Genomic DNA, 21,863 nt, shown 5'->3' with positions numbered 1-21,863 from the left:
TGGTTTCTGAAAGAGTGAATGGAGCCAAAGTCTGGAATCTGGACACAAGCTTCTATGCCTTTCATCTACTAGGGGGGGGGGGCTGTATTCCATCCCCAGCAACATGGAAGTTCTGTTTGTCATCACGGTCTCCATTCTTGGCACTTCCTGCAGACACAGATGTTTCTGCCTTAGAATTACAGGTGGTTTTATCTGTAGCTGTCTTAGTCTTGAGCTCATGCTTCATAAAACTAAAAGTAAAACATATTGTGCAACTGTCCTATAAAATCATAGCTTTTTATAAATCACACACACACACACACACACAAAACACCGAGACACACATATTTTTGTATTGCTGCTTGTGTGTGTGTATCCATGGATATGTGGGCTCATACGCATATGTATATAGAGTTGTGTGTGCATGGGTGTAGGGTTAGAAATTGACATTGGGTATCTTCATCAATTGTTCTCCATCTTATTTTTTGAAATGGAGTCTCTTAGTTCACCTGACATTCGCCAGTTCATCTAGACTGGCTGCCCACAGAGTGCCAGGGATCCTCCTGTCTCTGTCTCTCTAACATGTGGGCGGTGGGGATATAGACTCAGGTCTTACTGTTTGGGGAGCTAACACTTTACCAGCTGAGTCATCTTCCTAGACCCGAAACTGTATTTTTAATTTAAGTAAGCTTTTCATTCAGAAAGATGTGTCCCTCACAAACTTCTTAAAGTGCTTCTTAACAAGAGGAGAAATCACTAAGCATAAGGGTGGACTGTGAGTTGTGGGATAGGGTTTAATGTACGCAGATCTCTCACCCCCTATAATAGACTTTCGAAACCTTTTCCCTGCCACACTTAACCAAAAAAGAAGAAGAGGGATGAAAATGCCATCCAGGACTGTCATCTTGCTACTAAGCCTGATGACCAGAGTCCTATCCCCAGGACCACCATGTTAAAAGAAAACAGACTCCTTCAAGCTGTTCCCTGATCTGTATACATGTGTTATGGCAAGTATATGCCAGTCTCCTTTCCAATTAGATGGATACATTTTAAAAAAATTTTAGAAAACAAAATATCATCTCAGGTATGATTACAGGTATATTTATAGATAATACCTTGCCTTGCCTAAGGAATACTTTGGAAGACAGACTTTGCAAAGATCCTGTACCAGAAGGAACCAAGAGAAATACAGTGGTGGAATTTCTACGGTAGAATGGGATATGAGTATACAATCGAGTTCTTTCTTGAGTGCATACACTTGTAAGTGAGATTTCCATCTGTGTCTAGAAGACTTCTCATGAAAATATTATAGGTGAAAAAAGTTTTTTCTCTGGTAGTTGCTTTCAAATTGATTAAAAAGAGGTTTTAAGCACCGTAGGAAAAGTGTATCTTATGCTCTGTGGACGTTATTGCTCTAGCTTTGGCGCCTTTTGTGACAATTAATGGTTATTAGTTTTCCAGATCATCAAGCCAGAACAAACAGTAGGAATAAAAGTTGCCTGATTTCTCTTCCTCACCAGCTACGAGGTCCAGTAAAATCCCTCCCTTAGTGCCCCACTGCTTGAACAGAAGCACACTCCCAACCCCATTAAAGATCAGCAAGCTGACCACAGCAGGAAATATATGGAGCTCAGTCCTTCCTCCTCCATGTGCAGACAGCTAAGTGATAGCTTTCCAAAAATTCATACACGTGATCCGTTTCTCCAATGAGCACTTCCCAGAATATGGCAGCTCTGGTTAAACATCCTGACTGCCATCCCTGCCCATTCATGGGGAATTTTATTCTTCTAACCAACACAGGGTACAATGCTAACATTTTTGAAAGAACAAATTCCACCTTCTCCTTCCTGTGATTTGACACCAGAATTGTCCTGCTGACAAATTGGACTTATTCTTTCATTTCTGTGTTGATATTGGGAGGCGCATCATCCTGTTCTTATAGTTGAAAGGGATAGATGACAGAAATTATCAGCCCCCACAGATCTTCTATTACATCTTCCCACAGTTCTGGGAATTCCATAAACATTAAATGAGTTAAGTGTAGAAAACCCATGAGACCTGTCTATTCAAATAGCTAACTTCGTTTTATTACCTAAATACAATGGTTGCAGTCTCCTTTTTAAGAGAGACATTATTTTTGTCAACAAAGTCGTATTTAGAAACCCAGAAAGATGTGATGTAAGCAGTACCCTAACAGAAGCTCTGACTCACCCTCTGATGCCTCCTCAGCACAGCCTGGGCAGTACAATTTCTCAGTGACCAACTTCCTGAAATTACATCATCATAGTAAGTGGCTGCCAAACATTTCCGTGTTCTTTGACTCAATACTTTTCCATAACTCATGGATCATTGATGAAAGAGGTCTCTGTCATCATAAGATAGGGTGTTTTGGCTAACAGGAAATTTTGGAGGAGAATATTCCTTGGGAAAATAAAGAAGTATTGCACTTAATTGTGAATGGTGGACATGAAAATGATGCTGTTCTTCCTTATGACTGAAAACAGGAATGCTGGCTATTCAGAGGGAACATTTAAAAACCATCTTTGAAAGACTAGAGATAGCTCAGTGGTTAAGAGCACACACTACTTTTGCAGAGGACCTAGGTGTGTTTCAAACACTCACACTAGGTAGTTCATAACCACCGATTACTCCAGCTCCAGGGATCCAACATCATCTTCTGAGTTCTGCAGGCACAACACTCACACGCACACACCACACTGACTCTACCTTTATTTTTTTAATCTTTGATTTACAGAGATTGTGATAGCTCTTTTGCTTCAGATTTTGTGGCCAGGGAGCCATGATCAAGAGAACTGCCATCAGCATGTCATTTTCTTACACTGAAATCACTTAGGTGGAAATCCTTTAAACGCAGGGCCACAGGAGTAGAGTAGAACCTACAAAAAGAAAAATTTACCTTCAAGCTCATCTTTCCATATGAAGGACAAAGATTTGGTGAGCCACAAATTTCTTCTTCTAGAGACTACATCTTTCTGCTTAGGACTAACCCTGGCTATAAGTTGAACAGGTGGGCAGTGACATACCCAAATTTGCCTTTCTCTTCTCCCATGTGTCCACATTAAAATGAAAATCTCTTGAGATTCTTGACTTGAAACAAGATCACCTTGAACTCAGTAGTGGGTGGGATCATGGTATGAAGGGACTGTTACAAATGCATGCAGAAAACTGGGATTAGACACATGGAGACTCCAAATATTGGGTCAGTAAGCAACCATAGATTTCTTTATTGTGTTGTTATGTCTCAGACTCTGTGCTTACTGTGATGTGGGATTCCCCCCTGTATGCTGTCAACACCATTTGGTTAATAAAATAACTGTATTGAGCCTGTAATAGGGCAGAGTAGAGCTAGGTGAGGAAAACTAAACTGAATGCTGAAAAAAAGAAGGCAGAGTCAGAGAGAAACCATGTAGCCCTACCAGAGACAGACACTGGAACTTACCAGTAAGCCACAGCCATGTGGCAATATACAGATTACTATAAATGGGTTAAATTTAGATGTAAGAGTTAGCCAATAAGAAGCTAGAGCTAACCAAGCAGTGATTTAATTAATATAGTTTCTGTGTGGTTATTTCGGTTCTGGGCGGCCGGGACGAGCAAGCAGCCTCTTACAATATTACTGCATGGATAAGAAAGGAAGGTGGTAGGTTTCTATGTTCCTTACTTATAAAATAATATGGACAATTCATTATGTTAGTGCTATTAAAAGAACTTTATATTTTTGCTGGGAAACATCTTCTGCTTATTTGAGTAGTTTTTTTTTTTTTTTTTTGTTCTAGGTGTATTAGATTGATTGTATATTTTTGTGAGTAGATTTTCTTCAGTTGTTTTTCCTAATCAGGTGATTGAGAATTTAATTACAGAGCGAGAAGATGACTCAGTAGGAGAAACATTTACCATCCACACAGGTGGACCTCAGTTTGGATCCCCAGCAACCACAGAGAAGCTCAGAGTGATGACACATGACTATAATCTTAACAGTGGGGGGCAGAGGCAGGATGATCAGTAGAGTTCAGTGGCTAGCCAGTCTAGCCAAATCGACAAGTTTCAGATTCAATGAGAAACTCTGTCTTAAAAAAATAAGGTAGATTGGGACTGTAGAAATGGCTCGATGGTTAAGAGAACTGGCTGTCCTTCAGAGGACCCAGGTTCAGTTCCCAACACCCACATGGCAGCTCATAACTGTGAAACTCTGGTTCCAGAAGATCCATTGCCTTCTTCTGGCCACTGTGGGCACTGCATGCATATGGTACACTTGTACATATGCAGGAAAAACACTCACGGACATAAAATAAAAATTAAAAAATGATCAAACCTAAGGTGGAGAGTGAATGCAGACAGCAGATACCTTTTGTCAACCTGTAGCTTCCACATGTATCCCTTTCCTCACATACATGCACCACACATGTGTGCATACATACACATGCACACACACACCACAGAGAGACAGTCATATATTACACATTTTAATTTAATGATAAAAACAAATAAAATATAGGAATAATATTGAACTTTTATGTTAATTTTACAAAATTCTTGTAGTATTGTATAGTATTATTGTCCATTTTAATAGCTTAGCAGCTATTTTGGACTTCTCACATAGCCGATATTATTTAGCAATTACTTAACATATTTCACAACTAGTCTCTAAACAAAACAATGTGATTTTCTGCATCATTACCGATTACTTTTTTCTCATTACTTTAGTAAGAGCTTTAGAACATATTCAATTTCTGTATTTTAGAAATGGTAACAGTAACAGTTGTGTTGTTCGTGATATTAAGTGTGCTAATTTATTCATGATAGACTGTGAAATAATCTTTTTGTACACTGTGAAGATGTGTCTTTGCCAAGATGCCTTCTGATAGGTTTAATAAAGAGCTAAATTGCCCTTATATGGCTAGGACAGAGTTATAGGCAGGACTTCTGGGCACGGAAGGTCTCTGGGAAGAAGAGAGGCAGAGAAGCTATCAAGGTGCAGACTAAGTCAGACACACAAAATGATGTAGAGGTAAAAATAAATCATATATTAGAACATAGATTAACAAAAAAATATGGGTTAATTTAAGTTATAGGAGCTAGTTAGGAACAAGCCTAAGCTAAAGGTTGAGCTTTCATAACTAATAAGAAGTCTTCATGTCATTATTTGGCAACCGTTGGGGCAGAGAAAAAGTCGTTACAGTAGAATTCTAATAAATGCATTTTTATCACATTAAAGAAAAAGCTAAAAAAATTATTTTGTTACTATGGCTTTGGTTTGCTTTTGGTTTTCTATTTGTATAGAGAAATTACCAATAGAAACTTACTTTCATCTTTTTAAAAAGTCTGTTTTTATTACCTGTGTTTTGGGGGTACTGCCAGAAATACCATTATTTGTACAAGTGCCTTGAAGTGTTTCTCTCATGGTGTCTTCTAGTGGCTTCAAATTTTGATTCTTACTTAGGTTTCTTATGAGTCCTGAACTTTATGCAGAAGGAGAGGGTAAGGAGGCAAGTTCAGTGTTACCGACTCTGGGAATCTGTATTTCCCAGCAACATTTCTTGAAGAGGCTGTCAGTCCACCTGTGATGTATGTTCTTGGCAACTTGTTTGGGAGTCAATCAGCTGCAGAAGGGCGGTTTTCTTTCTGTTCCCTCTGGTGTGTTGTGTTGTGCTGGCTTGTGCTATTCCTGGCAGTGTTATGTTCTGGTCCCAAGGCTTTGAAATCGAATACTTCGAGGCTTTCAGCTTTGATATTCTTTGTCAAAATTGGCTTGGCTATTCCAATTCCTCTATGTCTTTTCTTTGTTTTAGTTATATAAAGATCCTGACTGATATTTTAGTATAATTTATAGTGATGTTTTGAATCTTCAGATCATATATAGACACTTCAAATAAATTCTTCTGGTCCCTGAACATGGGAGGTCTTTCCACATCTTGACGTATTCTTCTATCTTGTTGATGAGTGTTTTGTAGGTTTTGTTGGTTTTATTTGTTATTTAAGGCATTATACTTTTGTCACTATTGTCAGTGGGATGATTTTCATGGTTTCTCAGCAAATTTCAATTTATCATATGTATATGTAGAAAAATCAACACATTGTGTGTGCTGATTTTGTACTCTGCTTTATTCATGAATTTCTGTGGGATAATGCTCTTATACACTGTAAAGATTTGTTATTCGTATTGGTTTAATAAAATGCTGGTTGGCCAGTAGTCAGGCAGGAAGTAGAGGTGAGGCAACCATATTAGGAGAATTCATGGAAGAGGAAAGGCAGAGATGCAGTCATAATCTAGAAGCAGAGGAAGCAAGATGAGAATGCCTTACTGAGAAAAGGCACCAAGCCACATGGCTAAACATAGATAAGAATTATGGGTTAATTTAAGTTGTAAGAGATAGTTAGTAATAAGCCTAAAAATATATCAAATAGTTTATAATTAATATAAACCTCTGTGTGTTTATTTGAGACTGAATGGCTGTGGGATCAGGTGGAACGGAGAATTATGATTAAAATTGGTTTAATCATTCATCCTTTGTATACTTGTCTAAGATTGCAGTCATCTTAAATACCCCTGTCTCTACTCATCCTGCAGAACCCCATGTATGGGTTGTGATTGAAGGATGTCCTTGTTCCATGTAGTATTCTTGGGTTGTAGTTAATTTGATTCAGGACTCAAGGGTTTTCATTCCTTTCTCTTCCAATGGTAAAGGCATGGTAGTCTACTGCAGATTCCCTTAAAGGGAGTCTGGAGCTTTTCTCATGCCGATTTTAGAAGTCTTTCTTTCTCTTCTGCCTCTGACAATTTGAATGTAAGATTCCGTGGTGACGTCTTTCTAGCCAAGCATTTATTGGTCATATTGGCCTCTGTACATGTATACCTATACTTCTCCAAGAACGATGAAATGACTGCTTTTCTTTAATTACATTAAGTAGTTTTATATTCCCTCAACTTTGTTTTTCCTCTTTTTAAAAAAATAGGTATTTGTTCATTTGATCACATCTTAAACTTCTTAGATATTCCATATTTTATGTTTTTATTCAGCTTTTTATTTTGTCTACTGCTGCTACTAAAAAGGACTCTTCAAATTTGAATATTCCCTCTTCTCTTTATTCAGTTTGGTTTTGGTGCTTTCAAATACCTACATACATATGTACATGCATACATACATACATACGTACATACAACACACTGTACATTTGACTTACTGAGCACCTTGTTTCTAAGTTTCTGTGTGGTTCTCTCTCAAAAATCTCTCTTGACTAATTGCTTGTTCATATAGCATTAATCATTAAATGGTTGTCTGATTTCATTAAATCTCATTGACATTTTTTATAATTATTTTAGATATCACATATTTTATCCTTTAGATGTTTGTAACCTGCTGTTGGAGAGATATTATGTTCCTCTGAAGTAACATAGCTTTTTGCTTTCTTCATATTTATTTTGCTCTTATGGTATAATTTGTGCTTTCATTTTGTTAGTTTTGTTTATACTTTCAAAAATACAGCTCTTAATTTTACATATTTTCTGTCTTCTTCCTAGTCTGATTCATTTTTTCCTGCTCTATCACTTAGTATTAATACTTTTTCTGATAACTATGAGATTAGTTTTATTTTCTACTTCTTTAAAATATAAAATTAGCCCATTGTGGGGCTTTCTTTTTTCTTAACATGGTCATTTATCCTTATAAATGGTTCTTCTATGGTTTGCTCTGCATTCTGTGTGTATTGGTGTATAGCATCTACCTTTTTAGCCTTGAGGTGTTTTAAGATTTCCTGTATGATTTATTCATTGACCCACCAGTTGCTCAGGAACATGTTATTTAATTTCCATATATTTGTAAATTCTCTAGAGCTCTTCCTGTCACTAATTTCTGACTTCATGAATTGGATCATGAAACTTCAATCAAAACTTCAATCTTTGCATTTGTTAATATTTGTTTTGTTGAAACAGTCTATGTTCACTCAAGGAGAATATGCACTCATTTCTATTGGGCAGATATTATGTCACTTTACAGTTTGCAGCAGTACATCTCTTTGTACAAAGAAAGTACAAAGAGAACAGAAAATATATTCTATTGTTAGAATATTGATTGTTAGTATGGTGACGTTTCTTCAGAGTCTCTCTGTGTATAACTTTTCCTTTAATATAGTTGTTACTTTGTCAGAATGATTTACTGTTATTTTATATGCCACAAACATTCCCTACAATTTATATACTATCTAAATGTAGTGATATTAGTGGTTATATTTTTCATCTATATCATAGAGTACAATTTTCAACCCATACCTTGATACTGCATCATGTGTAGTTTTCCTATCATTTGTTGCAAGTATCAGTTGTTTACTTGATCTCTACACAAGTTATGTTTTAATATTTGAAAACATATGACTTACCAAGATTTATCATCCCATTGCACTACAAATGAAAATTGTCTAAAATATCTGGCATTGATTGTCTCCAAGCTCTGCAGACAGGCAACCTGAGGTCAAGATCCTGATAGGGACCTGTAACCTCTGTAGATGCTAACGGAGGACCCTCTGCTTCTCAGAGATTCTAATGGTTACTTGAGATGTGTCCTCACAATGCTACCTTTGGTTTTATTAGGTCTCTGTGTGTGTCTGTGTCACCACCTTCTTTTTTTGTTTTTTGATAAGAACAAGTCTAAGAAGTCTCTTCTCCATCTGAATAAATCATACCTCCTATGACCCAGTTTTCACATCCCAACATCTTTGTGCTCAGAACTTCACAGAAGCATCTGGGCAGACTAGCTCATCCACAACAAAGATTTCCTCAGCATCAATATTCCAAACTAGAATACCCTGTCCAAGCACCACAAACAAGTTGACAAAAAGTTAATCATAATTTTTTATAAGTTTTACTCTCATCAATTATGTATGCTACTCTCTGACTGATGATATTCTCAATATCCTTGGAAATTAATTTTAGTGATATTAAAATTAATCTCTATTCTATTTCATGTTAATTTGTAATTATCATTAGGCATAGTTTTAATAAACTGGATAATTTTCACACTTAATTACCATTGTGGTATTTTAATTTGTGAATTGTCTTTATCTCAGTTTTTAATATCTAATTTTTCTTTGTATCTAATTTTCTTCCTTTAATTGTTTTATATTTAATTCTGTAATGGACATGAACTTTGTGGAATATGTATAAAGATAAAATAAATATTCCAGATATATAATGTATTGCTGAACACTATTCACCTACTCATGATTTTTCTTGTGAAAAAGACTTCTTTCATAATGAAGAGTCCCTTCTTAGTCATTACTTCTTACATATCAGGTTATGTTAGTTTATTGGTGTCTCCTTTATCTTCTTGCCTATTATTTTTCCATAATCATACTATTTCAGGTTTGATACATTTTTAATATTTTATAGATCACCTGAATTTTCCTTTTAAAAAGTCAAAGATTATTGTAAAATAGCACGGGCCCCTTGTTCCGTCCCGCCTGGCTAGCTTAATCTGAAATAATTACATGGAAACTGTATTCATTTAAACACTGCCTGGCCCATTATCTCTAGCCCCTTATTGGCTAACTCTCACATATTAGTTTAACCCATCTCTGTTAATGTGTATTGCCACTTGACCAACATCCATCTCGGAGAGAAGAGCTATGGCATCTACCACACTGCCTTCTTCCTCCCAGCATTCTGTTCTGTCTGCTCCACCCACCTACGGGCTGGCCTATCAAAAGGCCAAGGCAGCTTCTTTATTTAACCAATGAAAGTAACACATAGACAGACGACCCTCCTACACCAAAAGATGGGGACTAGAGAGATGACCCAGCAAATAAAATCTTTTGTTGTTCCTACCGAGGGGTCCTGATGTGGTTGCTAGAACCCATGTCAGAAGGCTCTCACATACTTGCAATTGTACCCTGGGTGAACAAAAAGTTTCCAGAGCATAGAACTGACTTCAGACAGGTTTGAAAGAACAGCAAGCTCATCTGGATGAGGAGGGAATGTGGAGGTTTGAGGAAGAAAAAAACAAAGATTTCAAAGACAATGCATGCAGTGGGACTTGTATGCTGAATGTCTGAAGATTAATTGTAGGAGACAAAAGAGTCGGAAAAGTGGAGTAACTTAGGATGAAACTTTCACAGGTAGACTGGTTATTACTGATGGGTTGTGAAATATGGGGGAACCGGTTACATATGCACTTTAGAAAGGTTTTGTGGCAAGGGGATGTAATAGAAAGGTAGGAAAGGCTTCGAAAAGAACAAAAGGGGTCCATTGATAGTAAATATGTGTTGAATGAGTGAGTGAGTGAGTGAGTGAGTGAGTGAGTGAGTGAGTGAGTGAACGAATGCACAGTGAGTGGACAAGATTACCAGCAGCATAGTAGCATTGACCTTGGAGGGTGACTCATTCAGTTGCATAGTTGACATGGGAAACATATATCAATAGGAAACATCTAGTATCAGTTATTCACTCAAAATATCAACTATTTAAATCTGATCTTTTAATTTGTTTTTCAAAGCCAACTCTTGGTATTATGTAGATAATAACTTTTTAAATGACTAGAGAGTTGATTTCTTTGTTCTTTTATTAATGACTGCAATTTCCCAGTGATTTTGTTTTACTTTGTTTAGGTAGCTATAAAGTTATAAATCCTGAAAAATACAAAAAATTTTGTAGCTCAACTTCTAATACTTGCATTATTTATTTACATATTTGGATATCTATTGGTCAGGACATCTAGAAATAAGCTAAACTGATAGTAAGAACTTCTATTTTGTGCTTAATGATGGAGGTGGGCTAATGTATAAATAAATGATTTCAGTAACATTAAACTTAAGCAAGACACAGTCCAGCCCTATTTTAAAGTGGTTTCTAAGAATTATTAGGAACTTTGGGCAGAAAACCTTTAGTTCTCCCTGAAGTCCTAGGCAGATTGTCTGACTCACAGACGTATGATCCGTTCATGTGTCACATGACACTAGTCATTCCATGCTTTGGAGTCATCTGTGGGTTGGGAATCATTTGGATAGGATATTATTCTTTTTAAATAATACTTAAATTTATTTGCTACATTTTACACAGCTTCTAAAATATTTATGGCACAAATAAGTTTCATATTTTATTACTTATTAAAATACTTAATTTTATCTTATATTTAAAGACAATCCTGAGACACTATAAAATCTATGTAAAATATTTACTTATAGCCATCAATCCATACTTAATGAGTCAAAATATGAACAAATTTCAGACTGTCATCAGGAATGATGGTTGTTAAGCTATGTGACTTTGGGGACATTGTCTTACTGAGGTTTGTCTGTATTTAAAAGTGGGGGTGGACTGAGTGAACAACAATGTAACTCCAGCTCTAGTCCATGCCAGTTTGTGTAGAGACACTCTTCCAGCTTTATTCTTCAAGCAAAAGTGCATAAATCTAAGAGCAATATTCCTTGTAAGGCCCAGAGGACCATATCCTATGGTCTTGGAAGATTCAGACTGGATTGTAAAAACAGCAACTCAATAAACACCCCTGAGAGCTCACAGGACTTGGTGCCATGTTCAACTGAACTGGAATATATCAGGCCCTGATTTGTCCCAAGTTGCACTAAAAGGTTGTAGATGCACCAGCCTCGTTGCTTTGTGTGGTTCACCTAGAACTCTGAGTCTCCAAAGCACTGTGTGGAAGGCCAGAGGCCCCGGATCTGAGCTTTCATCGGCCACATACTGCCTTAGTGATCCGCAGTCATTTCATCTTTGCAGACACCAGTCTTGATATGTGTAAGAGAGACTCTTCTTAATTTAACTCAAGTTTCAAGATGTCAGAAAGCTCGGATGAATACTCTGATAAAATTAATCCCTGTAGTCATTATTCCTTAATACAACTGCTAGAATATAGCTTGAATTTTGCCAAGTATTTAGCCTCTCAGCAGTATTGTGAACAAGAGGCATGTGTGACCTCATTTAGATTTGGGTTCAGACTCTAGAGTGCTGGGTAGCTAGTCCAACACATGTAGTAAGTGGCGGAGTCTCAGTTGAACCCCGAGCCCTCTGTTTCCTCAATTGTCTTCTTTGTAGAACACATTTCCTTTTATTAAATCTAGAATTCACACTGCTGCTTCTTAAGTGTTCTCAGAATTCTAGCAATTTACATTATGAGATTCTGTGGTCCCTCATTCCCTTGGGGTTCAGCCTTGGAATGGTTCCTTTAGAGTTTTTAATAGTTTCGATGACTCAGTTCATGTGTATGTTCAATAGTTTCTGGAAAACTCCATCTAACATGTATCCCTTCTTCTCCCGATTCTCTTCCAGACAGCAGCTCTGTGGATGAAAAGGTTTTAATCACACTTTTTTTCTTCTCTCCTGACGGATCTTGTCTTTTGTACCTGTTCGTTTGTGACCTGTTGGCCTTGTTTTGGTTTCTCTGCTGAGTTGTGGAAAATGCATGTCTCCCCGGCTTTCCATTCTTTGTCCTTTAAGTGTCCCCCAGTGTGTCGCATTTATGAAGGGGTTACACCTTGCCAGCTGCGCTATTTAGCTTATACTCACCAACCCAGGGGTCTGCTACGGTCAAACATGGCATCTGTTCTCAGGTCTGGCTAAGTCCAGACCTTCCTGGCTGATTCATGGTCTCCCCCGCAACCTGTCAAGTGTTAAGGGCAAAGAGTACTTGGAACATGATGCATTTCCAGTGCTTTTGTTTAAAATGCAGCTAATCTCAAAACCGCCCCCCCCCCCACAAAACACAGCTTTGACTTGGAGCTGACCCTGCTTAGCATTCGTCATCATAGGTGCTCCCCATCATCATAGGTGCTCCCCGTGTAGTGCAGTCAGCCTGTGTCCCCCAGTCTGCCACATGTAGCTGTACTATGCTAAACACCTGTTTGTTTTGTTTTTCTTGTGATTCGTTTAAGGCTCGCATAGTAAGTGGCAATGATTTGGATGCTTCCAAATTCTCCGCACTCCAGGTGTTTGGTGGGTAAGTACATCTGAATCTTTCTAATTCATTCCACCCATCAATAGCACTTGGCTGTCTTCCCAATGTAGACTTTTGAAGGCAATGTGTTTGCATGATGATCATGGTGGTATGGCCAGTCTTGTGGGGTTTTATATATATAAAACAGTAATAGCTTTGCTTTTAACTATCTGCTCCTTTTTAATGAAGTTTTCTTAATTAATAACATACCTAATTATATGTATGTAATTTCATGCGGACATATGCAAGAAGGAGGAGATTGATATTACCACACCACCGTAGATCCTAACATCATCATTTCATTCATAAACACAGTCATGCCATCGTACACTGCTGGCATCTGACCAGCTTTTTATTCTGCTTCTTTGCATATTGCCTATGCATGAATATTTTTGCATATCCATAGCCCAATGGATATAACCATTATTTTTCATATAACAAAGGATTGCATGAATGAGCTAGCAAGTGTTTAACACTTAATCATAAACATAACAAATATCCAAATAAGGATTGTCCTCTTTGAAGCCCCAAAATTCACATGGCATCTCTCTACACATGTTCCCTGCACTTGCCCTGTGTATATGTCTTCATATCTCTTCCTGTAATGTCAGTTCTTTGCCATTGCCGTAATTCCAGATTTTAACCTAAGTCACGTCGTTCCACATGTGAGTAAGTAAGTACCAAGTAAATGTTGCCTTGTCCTGAACTGTTAGAGTTGCTTCATTTATGACTGGTTCAACCCTCACAGTGGCCTGGGGAGGTAAGTACTATTCTGACATTCGTTTTACAAGTGAGGACATCGATGTATTAAGTACCTGAGGTTTCCCTTAATGGAGAAAATGGCAAAGTCAATATTTAAACCCAAATAATTGAATTTGAAAGTTCATGTGCTCAATCACTGTTCCGGGTCACCTTGCAGCTTGTATTTTTCTCTTTTTCATTTAGCTGTGTGTCTTTCAAAACATTATACTTCATTAATTCTAGATGAGGCGTGTATTTCAAAAATGTACATAACAGTACTAATGATTTCTCCTGCAGTAGTCTCAAAGTTGCTTTATAGAACATGATCACAAATGTTCTGTAACAAACATATTAGACTTTTTCCCTGTAAAATATTTTTAATATAAATTTTTGAGACGTTCATGCATGAGTGCTGTATTTATATCATTTTCACACCCCCCCCCGCAACTCTTCCTGTGCCCACCACTTCCCTCTCAAAATTCACTACTCTTCCCATGGACTCAATTATTAAGTTCACTTAATGTTGCTCATGTGGACATGGGCTTAGGCATGGCCACTGAGGATTGGGTGACCTATCGGAGGACTCATCCCTAGATTCTCCATCTCTCGGTAGCCATTACCTGCCCATATTTCTTCATGGAGGGGTGAGGCCTTGTGAGATTTCCCCCATCCATATGGGCATATGAGCATATGTGCAGGTATGGTTGGATTTTTAAGTGTAATGTTTGAAATAAGATGGAGACATCGCTTATGTAACTATATACATGTATGTAAATGTTTATATACCTATGAACATGTGTTAGGTGTTAATATGTTAAAGGTTTAATATATTTGTCTACAATATAAAGAGAAGCAAAAATTCTATATAGATTTTGAGTTTTTTTTTAAAACATAGATGTTTATAGGCCATTGTTTTACAATATTCACATTTCCTTAGCTGATTTCTTTAGTTATATAGAGTTACATGCTAGCTGCTTTAAACTGAGGCTTCAGGCTTAAACTTCTTGTAAATGTGTGTGTGTGTCAATATTTATAACATTTAATTTTCCCCAATAAAAATGTTGAATATGTATTTGTTATGTATATATCTTAGCTTTCACCTGTGGCTATGATGAAATATCTTTTTAAAAAAAGCAACTTATGGGAGAAGAGGGTTTGTTTATTTGAACTCATAGTCCTGGGTTACAGTCCATCACTGTGGGGAAGTCACAGGAGCAGGAACTAACAACTGGTCCCTCACATTGCATCCCCAATGAGGCATAGACCCTGAGTGCAGACGTTTCATTCATTCCAGGATGGCCAGTCTAAGTATGACGCTGCCCACAGTGAGCAGGTCTTCCCACATCAATAAAGGGATTGAGATAATGCTTTAAATTTTCTCAGATGCTGTTCTGTTGTCGACTTAGAGATGTGCCAATTGGAAATTAATACTAACCATTTCAGTGTGTATTAAATTATGCCCATAAATATGTGATAAATGGCTCCCATTTCTAATGTCAGAGCATTAAGGAATATCCATAGGAAGTTCATAGATTATCTATAACAACTCAGTTCCTCACTAGCCTATAAAAGCTATTTCTTTGTTTACTAAAATCTTTCAGAAAGTTAAATAAGAGGGTAAACTTCAAAAATCATGTAAGCTGTATTCTAGTTTGATTGTGAAGATGCGATGTGGCATACTGTCATGATACTGGATGTGGGTACCCCCACCTGCCGCGGTGCCCATCATATCATAAACCCCTTGACCCCATAACTCATGTTGGGACATGGATCCTTTTCAGTGTGACAGCAACAGAGTTCTGCACTCATATTTTTATTATATGTGTTATATATAAATTTATGTGGGGGGTATGAATTTAATATTTATGTGTGTGTATGTGTATGTACCTGTGTGCTATACTGCATGGAGGTCAAATGTTGATGTCCAGTGCTCTCCACTTTATTTTTTGAGGTAAAAATCCTTCTCTGAGTCCAGAACTTGCTGACTCCATGAGACTGACTGGCCAGCAAGGCCAGGCACCTGCCTGTTCCTATCTCCCTAACACTGGGGCACATGCTAGAAATCAGTCCTCATATGTAATCAGCATGCTTTCTCCACTGCCTCTGTGTGTGTGTGTGTGTGTGTGTGTGTGTGTGTGTGTGTAGGAGAAAAGGGGGAGAGAGAGGGAGAGGGAGGGAGGGAGGGAGGGGGAGAGAGAGAGAGAGAGATTTGTCTCTGCCTGAATGCTTATTACCTTTAAAAAAAAACCCAGAGAGTATTATTTCAGAAATATTTGCTTATTTTACCTTTCCTGAAAACAACTGGCATCTTTCCAGACACCAGGCAGTGTGGCTGTCATTCTTCTTCATCACACACATTGCTGTCCTGGAAAACTGAGTCAATCTAACTTCAGAAGTAGGAAGACATCGCTCCTTGATGGCTGCATGTCTTGTCTTTCACATGCTTTTTTCACACCCCTTATCCGTTCCAGCTTAAGCTATACCCACCCTTCCCTGCTTTCCCTGGAATTGGTGAAAAACAGCACACACTTCCTGAAACTAGATCAGAGAGCTAACGATTCCACATTCTGGTTTTCACTCGGCTCTTTAGACATCCTCTCTTGGTGCTACCAGAAAGGATATGCCAAGCAACCAGAAAGGATATGCCAAGCTTGGTTCCATTTTGTCACTGTGAAGATTCTGAAAGCCTCTGGGAAAGGAACCAGGAGAGAGAAAATACAAAGAGGGAGAAGGCTGGAAGGGATCACATATCTCAGTCAAGTCCCTAGTTTGATAAAGTTTGGGTAATTTTTGTCATGAGTGTAAAGAAAACAATCATACAAAAAGCATGCATGGGCACTTCGCTAGTTTGCCATGAGGTGTCCAGGAGTGTCTCAGTGATAAGTGGAAGGAAGCAGGTGTAGGCAACAAAAGCCCATTGTGCAGTTCTAACATCTGGAAAGGCAGCAGGCAGGGGGAGGAAGAGGGCTTACATTTGAGGAACCTTATACCAAACACAAGAAGGACCTGTTGGACAGAGCCACAGGGAGCCACAGGCAAAAGGCTACCTCCTTGGAGAATCCCTGCTTGGGGTAGGCAGCTGGCTGCATGATCTCTACAGATCCAGTCTTAGCTGTGAGAAAGGCAGCTCAGGAATGTATACTGCTGTGGGTTCTGGAGATGGGCAGCACAAGGCTGACATCGGACTACCATGTTCTCACCAAATCATCTCTAACAGATATCATAGTATCTGAATCTACCTTCCATGGGACCCAGCCACAGTGAAACAAAACCACTTGAGTAAATAATTATGGATGAGACAGTATGGGACACTTCTCTAATATAAACCCTCATTTTAATTAGAATGACATCTTTTGGAGGGTCCTTCTTTGGACACCTGTTGTCAGTCTCCCTGACTGCATCAGGAGCAGTTCAGTGGTTGACTGTGCCTTACTCCCCAAGGGCCAGCCTTGTCTGAAGGAGAATTAAAGAAATGTTACAGCTTGTTCCTCTCCAGCCATGCTGCTTAGAGGCACTCAGAAATGTTCACACCATCTAACACACCATCATAGGCGCTCCTACAACACAGGCTTGCAGAAACTAGGCTGTCCCGAGCCCCTGGTAATAGGAGTCTTTACCTTTATATCAAGTAGGTAGGAAAAACACCAAAATCTACCTGTGGCCTATGCCTGGCCATACTTCAGGGGGCTCCTGCTCTAAGACCAAAAGTTTCAATGAGATTGTCTAAAACAGAGAAGCATGCCAGCGGGTCTATGGTGGTTCCACGTGTGCTATGTGCATCTGAGACAGGATCAAGCCTGCTTTCCCTGAGGGAAAAGTTGTTGTCCACGTGTTGAAGGTGCAAGGACAGAGTCAGAAAGTGAAAAAAAAAAATAGGAAGACTTGTAAGTGATAAAAATCAAATGCTACTTAAAAGAAAATGCTGCAGCCTAGAGGTAAAGAAGGACAGTTTCAAAATGGAGATCCCCCCCCCTCCAATTTTTTCTCTGCAGAATGCTTCTCAAGATGGCTGCTTCTTTAGCTCAAGTGGTGGCAGGTTCATGGTTCGGAAATGGCCTGCCTCTGTTTCCTTACACACGGATATCTTCCAACACCAGTAGCAGGATTCTTCATCCTTGTTAGGAAAGAGGCCCTGGTGAGAGGAGGCAAAATCAGAGCAGGAAGGAAGAAAAATGGAGAACAGCTCTTGAGAGACTCTCAGGGAGGGGGAGGAGGCGTTGTAGTCTGACTTCATTTTCAAATGATTCAAACTGGGGAGAAAAAAGAATCTCAGATTTTCAAGGCTGTTCCCATGAGCATGACGTGCAAAAGCACACAAGCCAACACACTTCCTGGTGTTTCTCTGTTTTCTGACTCACCTGGAGCAACAGTTCTCACTGTCTCTTGTTCTAGGATCTACCTTGAGTCAGGGGCATACAATATTCATTCAACTGGGTGAATTTTTTCTGAATTTCCAGGACAAGTTTGACATTGCTTTTGTGTTTATATTTCTCCACCTCCTGCTTGAAGGTCTCCAAGAGTTTGGTAGTGAGACCACAGCATACAATCTGTGCCAGGCACACTAATACGGGTCATGGGGGAGGGAAAGAGGAAACCCCCAACTCTAACTTCCAGTTAGGTGCTTCCTGGGGTATTTCTCTTCCTTCCAAAGCAAAGATCTTGCTTTAGTTTAGGACTGGATTAGAGATAGTTAACTTCAGGAAAATTCTGGGATGGAAACAGAGACTAATTTCACAGTTCATTGTTGTGCAATACTTTAATCATAAATCTATATTTTTAGCCTCCGTCCACACTGCCATTGACCTCAGCTATGGCTTGTTTCTCCAGCTCATGTTGTGTCCAATCTCTGTGCTATTGAAGAGTAGTCTCATTATACACAATCTTCTCCTACTCAGAAGTGCATACCAACCCGTCTTCATCTGCGCTGTGAAACGCTGATACTTCTGTGTGAATTTGAATAGATTTAATGATTTCTGTCTCTATTTTATAAAAAGAATGCAGTATTCATCCTCCCATGCTCTCATTTGCCTTTTTCATTCATGTAGCACCTATTAATTTCTGAAATTGAATAGTCATTTGAAGGAGCGTAGCTGGATTAAAGGATTGCAGAGAAAACATATCAGCCAGTTCCAGGCACAGTTACGGCAGAGGTAGCGATGAAAGCTGAAAGAGGTGTGAAAGGAAAGAGCAACTCCTGGCTCTGCCACACACTCACAGCACAGACAGCGGTGCCCACTAGCTTCCGTGAAGTCTTCCTGCTGAGCGGACATACCTTATCCTGAACACCAATCAAGTTTTACCACTGTAATTTATGACACCCATGAATGGGGATAAACGCAACCCGGAATTTTATTGATTGCATGAAAATTCTTTGTCTCTTATGGAAGATACATACGGTTTTTAGATGCCGTGTTCTCAGAGGATGACCCCACACCCATATTAAATCCTCTTCCCTTTGGAGGAGATCACAACCACCTTCAGCTCTGCTGGCATAATCCATATGCACAGCATGGTTAGCTCAGCTCGGGCCTGAATTTTCTTTGTTAGGTAACTAAGCGCCAGTTTGAACCACACCCCAGAAACTTGGGACATGGCTCATGTGGTAAAGTGCTTGCCTAGCATGCACAGTCCTGCAGTTGCTCTCTAGCACGACCTGAACTGGACATGATGGTACACACCTGTAATCCACATAGCCAGGAGGGTCAGGAACTCACGGTCACACTCAGCAAAATAATGATTTTGAGGCTAGCCAGGATTATACAATATCCCATCTCAAACAAACAAGCAAATGAAAAATCCAACAGAAGTTTCACTTTCCCCTACTTTGTAAGGCTAGTAACTCTTGTTAATTTGTTAGAAGATAACTTATGTCTTGTACTTTCCAGACTGGGTGCTTAGTAAAATCCTGTCAGTTTCAGTGATGTCAGCCATACCCTGTACAACTCGCAAGGCTGATCCCTTTTCAGAAAAATCAAGGACATAAACATAATCCTCAACCTCACCATCCTGACCCCATTCAAAGATTTTCTTCCTCGGGATCAACAACAAAAAAAAACCGACTTTATCCAGTGCAAGCCATCTTCTCTTTGGCCGTGGAGCATCATAGGAGGATCTACCTAACACAGCAGCCTGTGGGAAAAGTTCATCCTTGGAAGACTTAGATTCTTTATTAAGGATTGTCAGGAGAGTTGCAGCTATAGTAACCTCCCTGGTCATCCTTTCAGCGGGCTGAAGACGGGGCAGGGGGGTTGCAAACATGCAGCCAACCTGTGCTACACAGCAAAATACTACCCCAGAGAATTGCCAGATAATAGCCTTGAGGAGAAATATGCTTGTTGAGGGAAATTACCACTGGACACACCACATTTTTCCAGAAGCTTCTCTGTGATCAACTTGGTGAACATTTACATATTCAAAACTTCAAGGCATATCTCTCCATCTCTGGCTTGCCTCACATTCATGAATAAATCTGAGAGTTTAAAATACATCACACAGAATCCAGCTTAATCTTCTAACACCTTCTAGATGAAAGAGAAGACAATTCTGTCTTCATGAAATCGGTATTCAGGCGCTCCTTAAAAAGGGTCAGTTACGTAACTGTAGAAAATGTAACCTGTTATGGGGAGTAGAATAATGACCCATGTTCGAAACTGTGTTCACTTCCTTTCTATTGCTGTGATAAAACACCATGACCGGCGCAACTTATAAAGAAAGCATTTAACCGGGCTTACAGCTTCAGAGGATTGGTGTCCATGACAGTGTAGCAAAGGCACAGCAGCAGGAGGCAGAAACAGCAGCTGAGAGCTCACATCTCACAAGCAGGAGTCAGAGCGCACACTGGGGGTGATCGGAGGCCTTTGAACATAAGTTTGCCCCTGTGGTACACCTCTTCAAACAAGGCCATATGTCCTAATCCTTTACAAACAGGTCTACCAACTAGGGACTGAGTATTCAAATATATGAGCCTATGGGAGGCATTCTCATTCAACCCACCATATTCCATTCCCTGCCCCCATTGATTTATGGCAATATCTTAAATGCAAAATGTACATTGTCCAATTTTAAATTCCCTCATAGTTTTTCAGTCTAAACCCTTTTTGACGTACAAAGTCCCTTCTGAGACTTCAGGCAATGTCTTCAAATGGCCCTGTAAAATCAAAAATCAATGACACAGAATTATATATGTCTGTGTGTGTGTGTATATATATATACACACACACACACACATGCGCGCACGTGCTCACGCGCACACACACACACATTCCAAAAGGTAAAAATAGAGACATAGTGATAAACAAACAAGGTGGAAACCCTGCAGGACAAACTTCAAATCCTACAACTCTTTTTCTGGTATCAGAAGGTTTATATGGTTCTACCCTTCTGTCTTTGCTACCATCAACATACCTGGACTAGTTAAACTCCCTGTCGGCAGCTCTCCTTTGGCAGATAGCCAAGATTCTGGCATCTCCAGCATCTTGAGGTCTCCAAGGAAATGCAGAATTCCCTTTCACAGATTTACAGAGTGGCCTCTTAAGGCCTCCTGCCCTCTCAGGACCTTCATGAAGGAACTGCCCTGCCACACACTTCCTGGCCTCATCAGCTCTCCTTACCTGGGGAGGAGGATTCTAGAACCCCTTTCCCCATGTGCATTCATGACTCTAGAGTCACGGCCATGTGAATGATGCTGCCCGATTGGGAAGGGTCTGGTGCTTTTGAAGCACATTTGCAGCAGTTTTTGTCTATTGTTGTTTTCTAAGAACAGACCGTTCTTTAGGCATTTACTCTCACAGTCTGGAAGCCTAGTTGGGGAGGGTCTTAACCCAAGGGCACCCCTCCCTTTATTCCAATTCAGATAGGATTTTTTTTTTTGTCCACACAAGTCTTGGTGACAACATTAAATTTTTTGTGTATTTTTTTTCTCTTCAAACTGTACATTTTGTGTTTCTTTTTGCCCCGCTTGCTCTTTTTCAGGGTAGCCTGCTTAAGCATGATGACTCATAACCACACGACAGCGTCAATAACACAGCTTTCTTGAAATCTCCTTTGCCAAAGAAATTAGCCTATTACTTTTAAATTTAGCCTTAGGCAAATTCTTTGGACAAGGGCAGAAAGCAGCCCCACTGTTCATCAAAATGTCACAAGAAATATATTGGGCCCACTTGTTAATACTGGACCCCTGGAAAT

At 39.2% G+C, this 21,863-nt stretch overlaps 1 protein-coding gene across 2 annotated transcripts in view; it reads left to right on the top strand.

The window, feature by feature from the left end:
• The window catches only part of Unc13c (unc-13 homolog C), a 427,364-nt gene that overhangs the window by 74,043 nt on the left and 331,458 nt on the right, over positions 1 to 21,863 (top strand). For both annotated transcript variants that reach the window (XM_050125822.1, XM_050125813.1), the window contains exons 2-3: positions 12,275 to 12,297; positions 12,877 to 12,941. In XM_050125822.1, coding sequence (XP_049981779.1) covers positions 12,275 to 12,297; positions 12,877 to 12,941 — 88 coding nt within the window. The remainder of the gene's footprint in view (positions 1 to 12,274; positions 12,298 to 12,876; positions 12,942 to 21,863) is intronic.

Source organism: Alexandromys fortis, unplaced genomic scaffold (assembly GCF_014885135.2).
Source record: "Alexandromys fortis isolate MF-2015 unplaced genomic scaffold, M_Fortis_MF-2015_v1.1 scaffold_22, whole genome shotgun sequence".
NCBI classification, from domain to species: Eukaryota; Metazoa; Chordata; class Mammalia; order Rodentia; family Cricetidae; genus Alexandromys; species Alexandromys fortis.
This window is presented reverse-complemented; position numbering and strand designations above follow the sequence as displayed.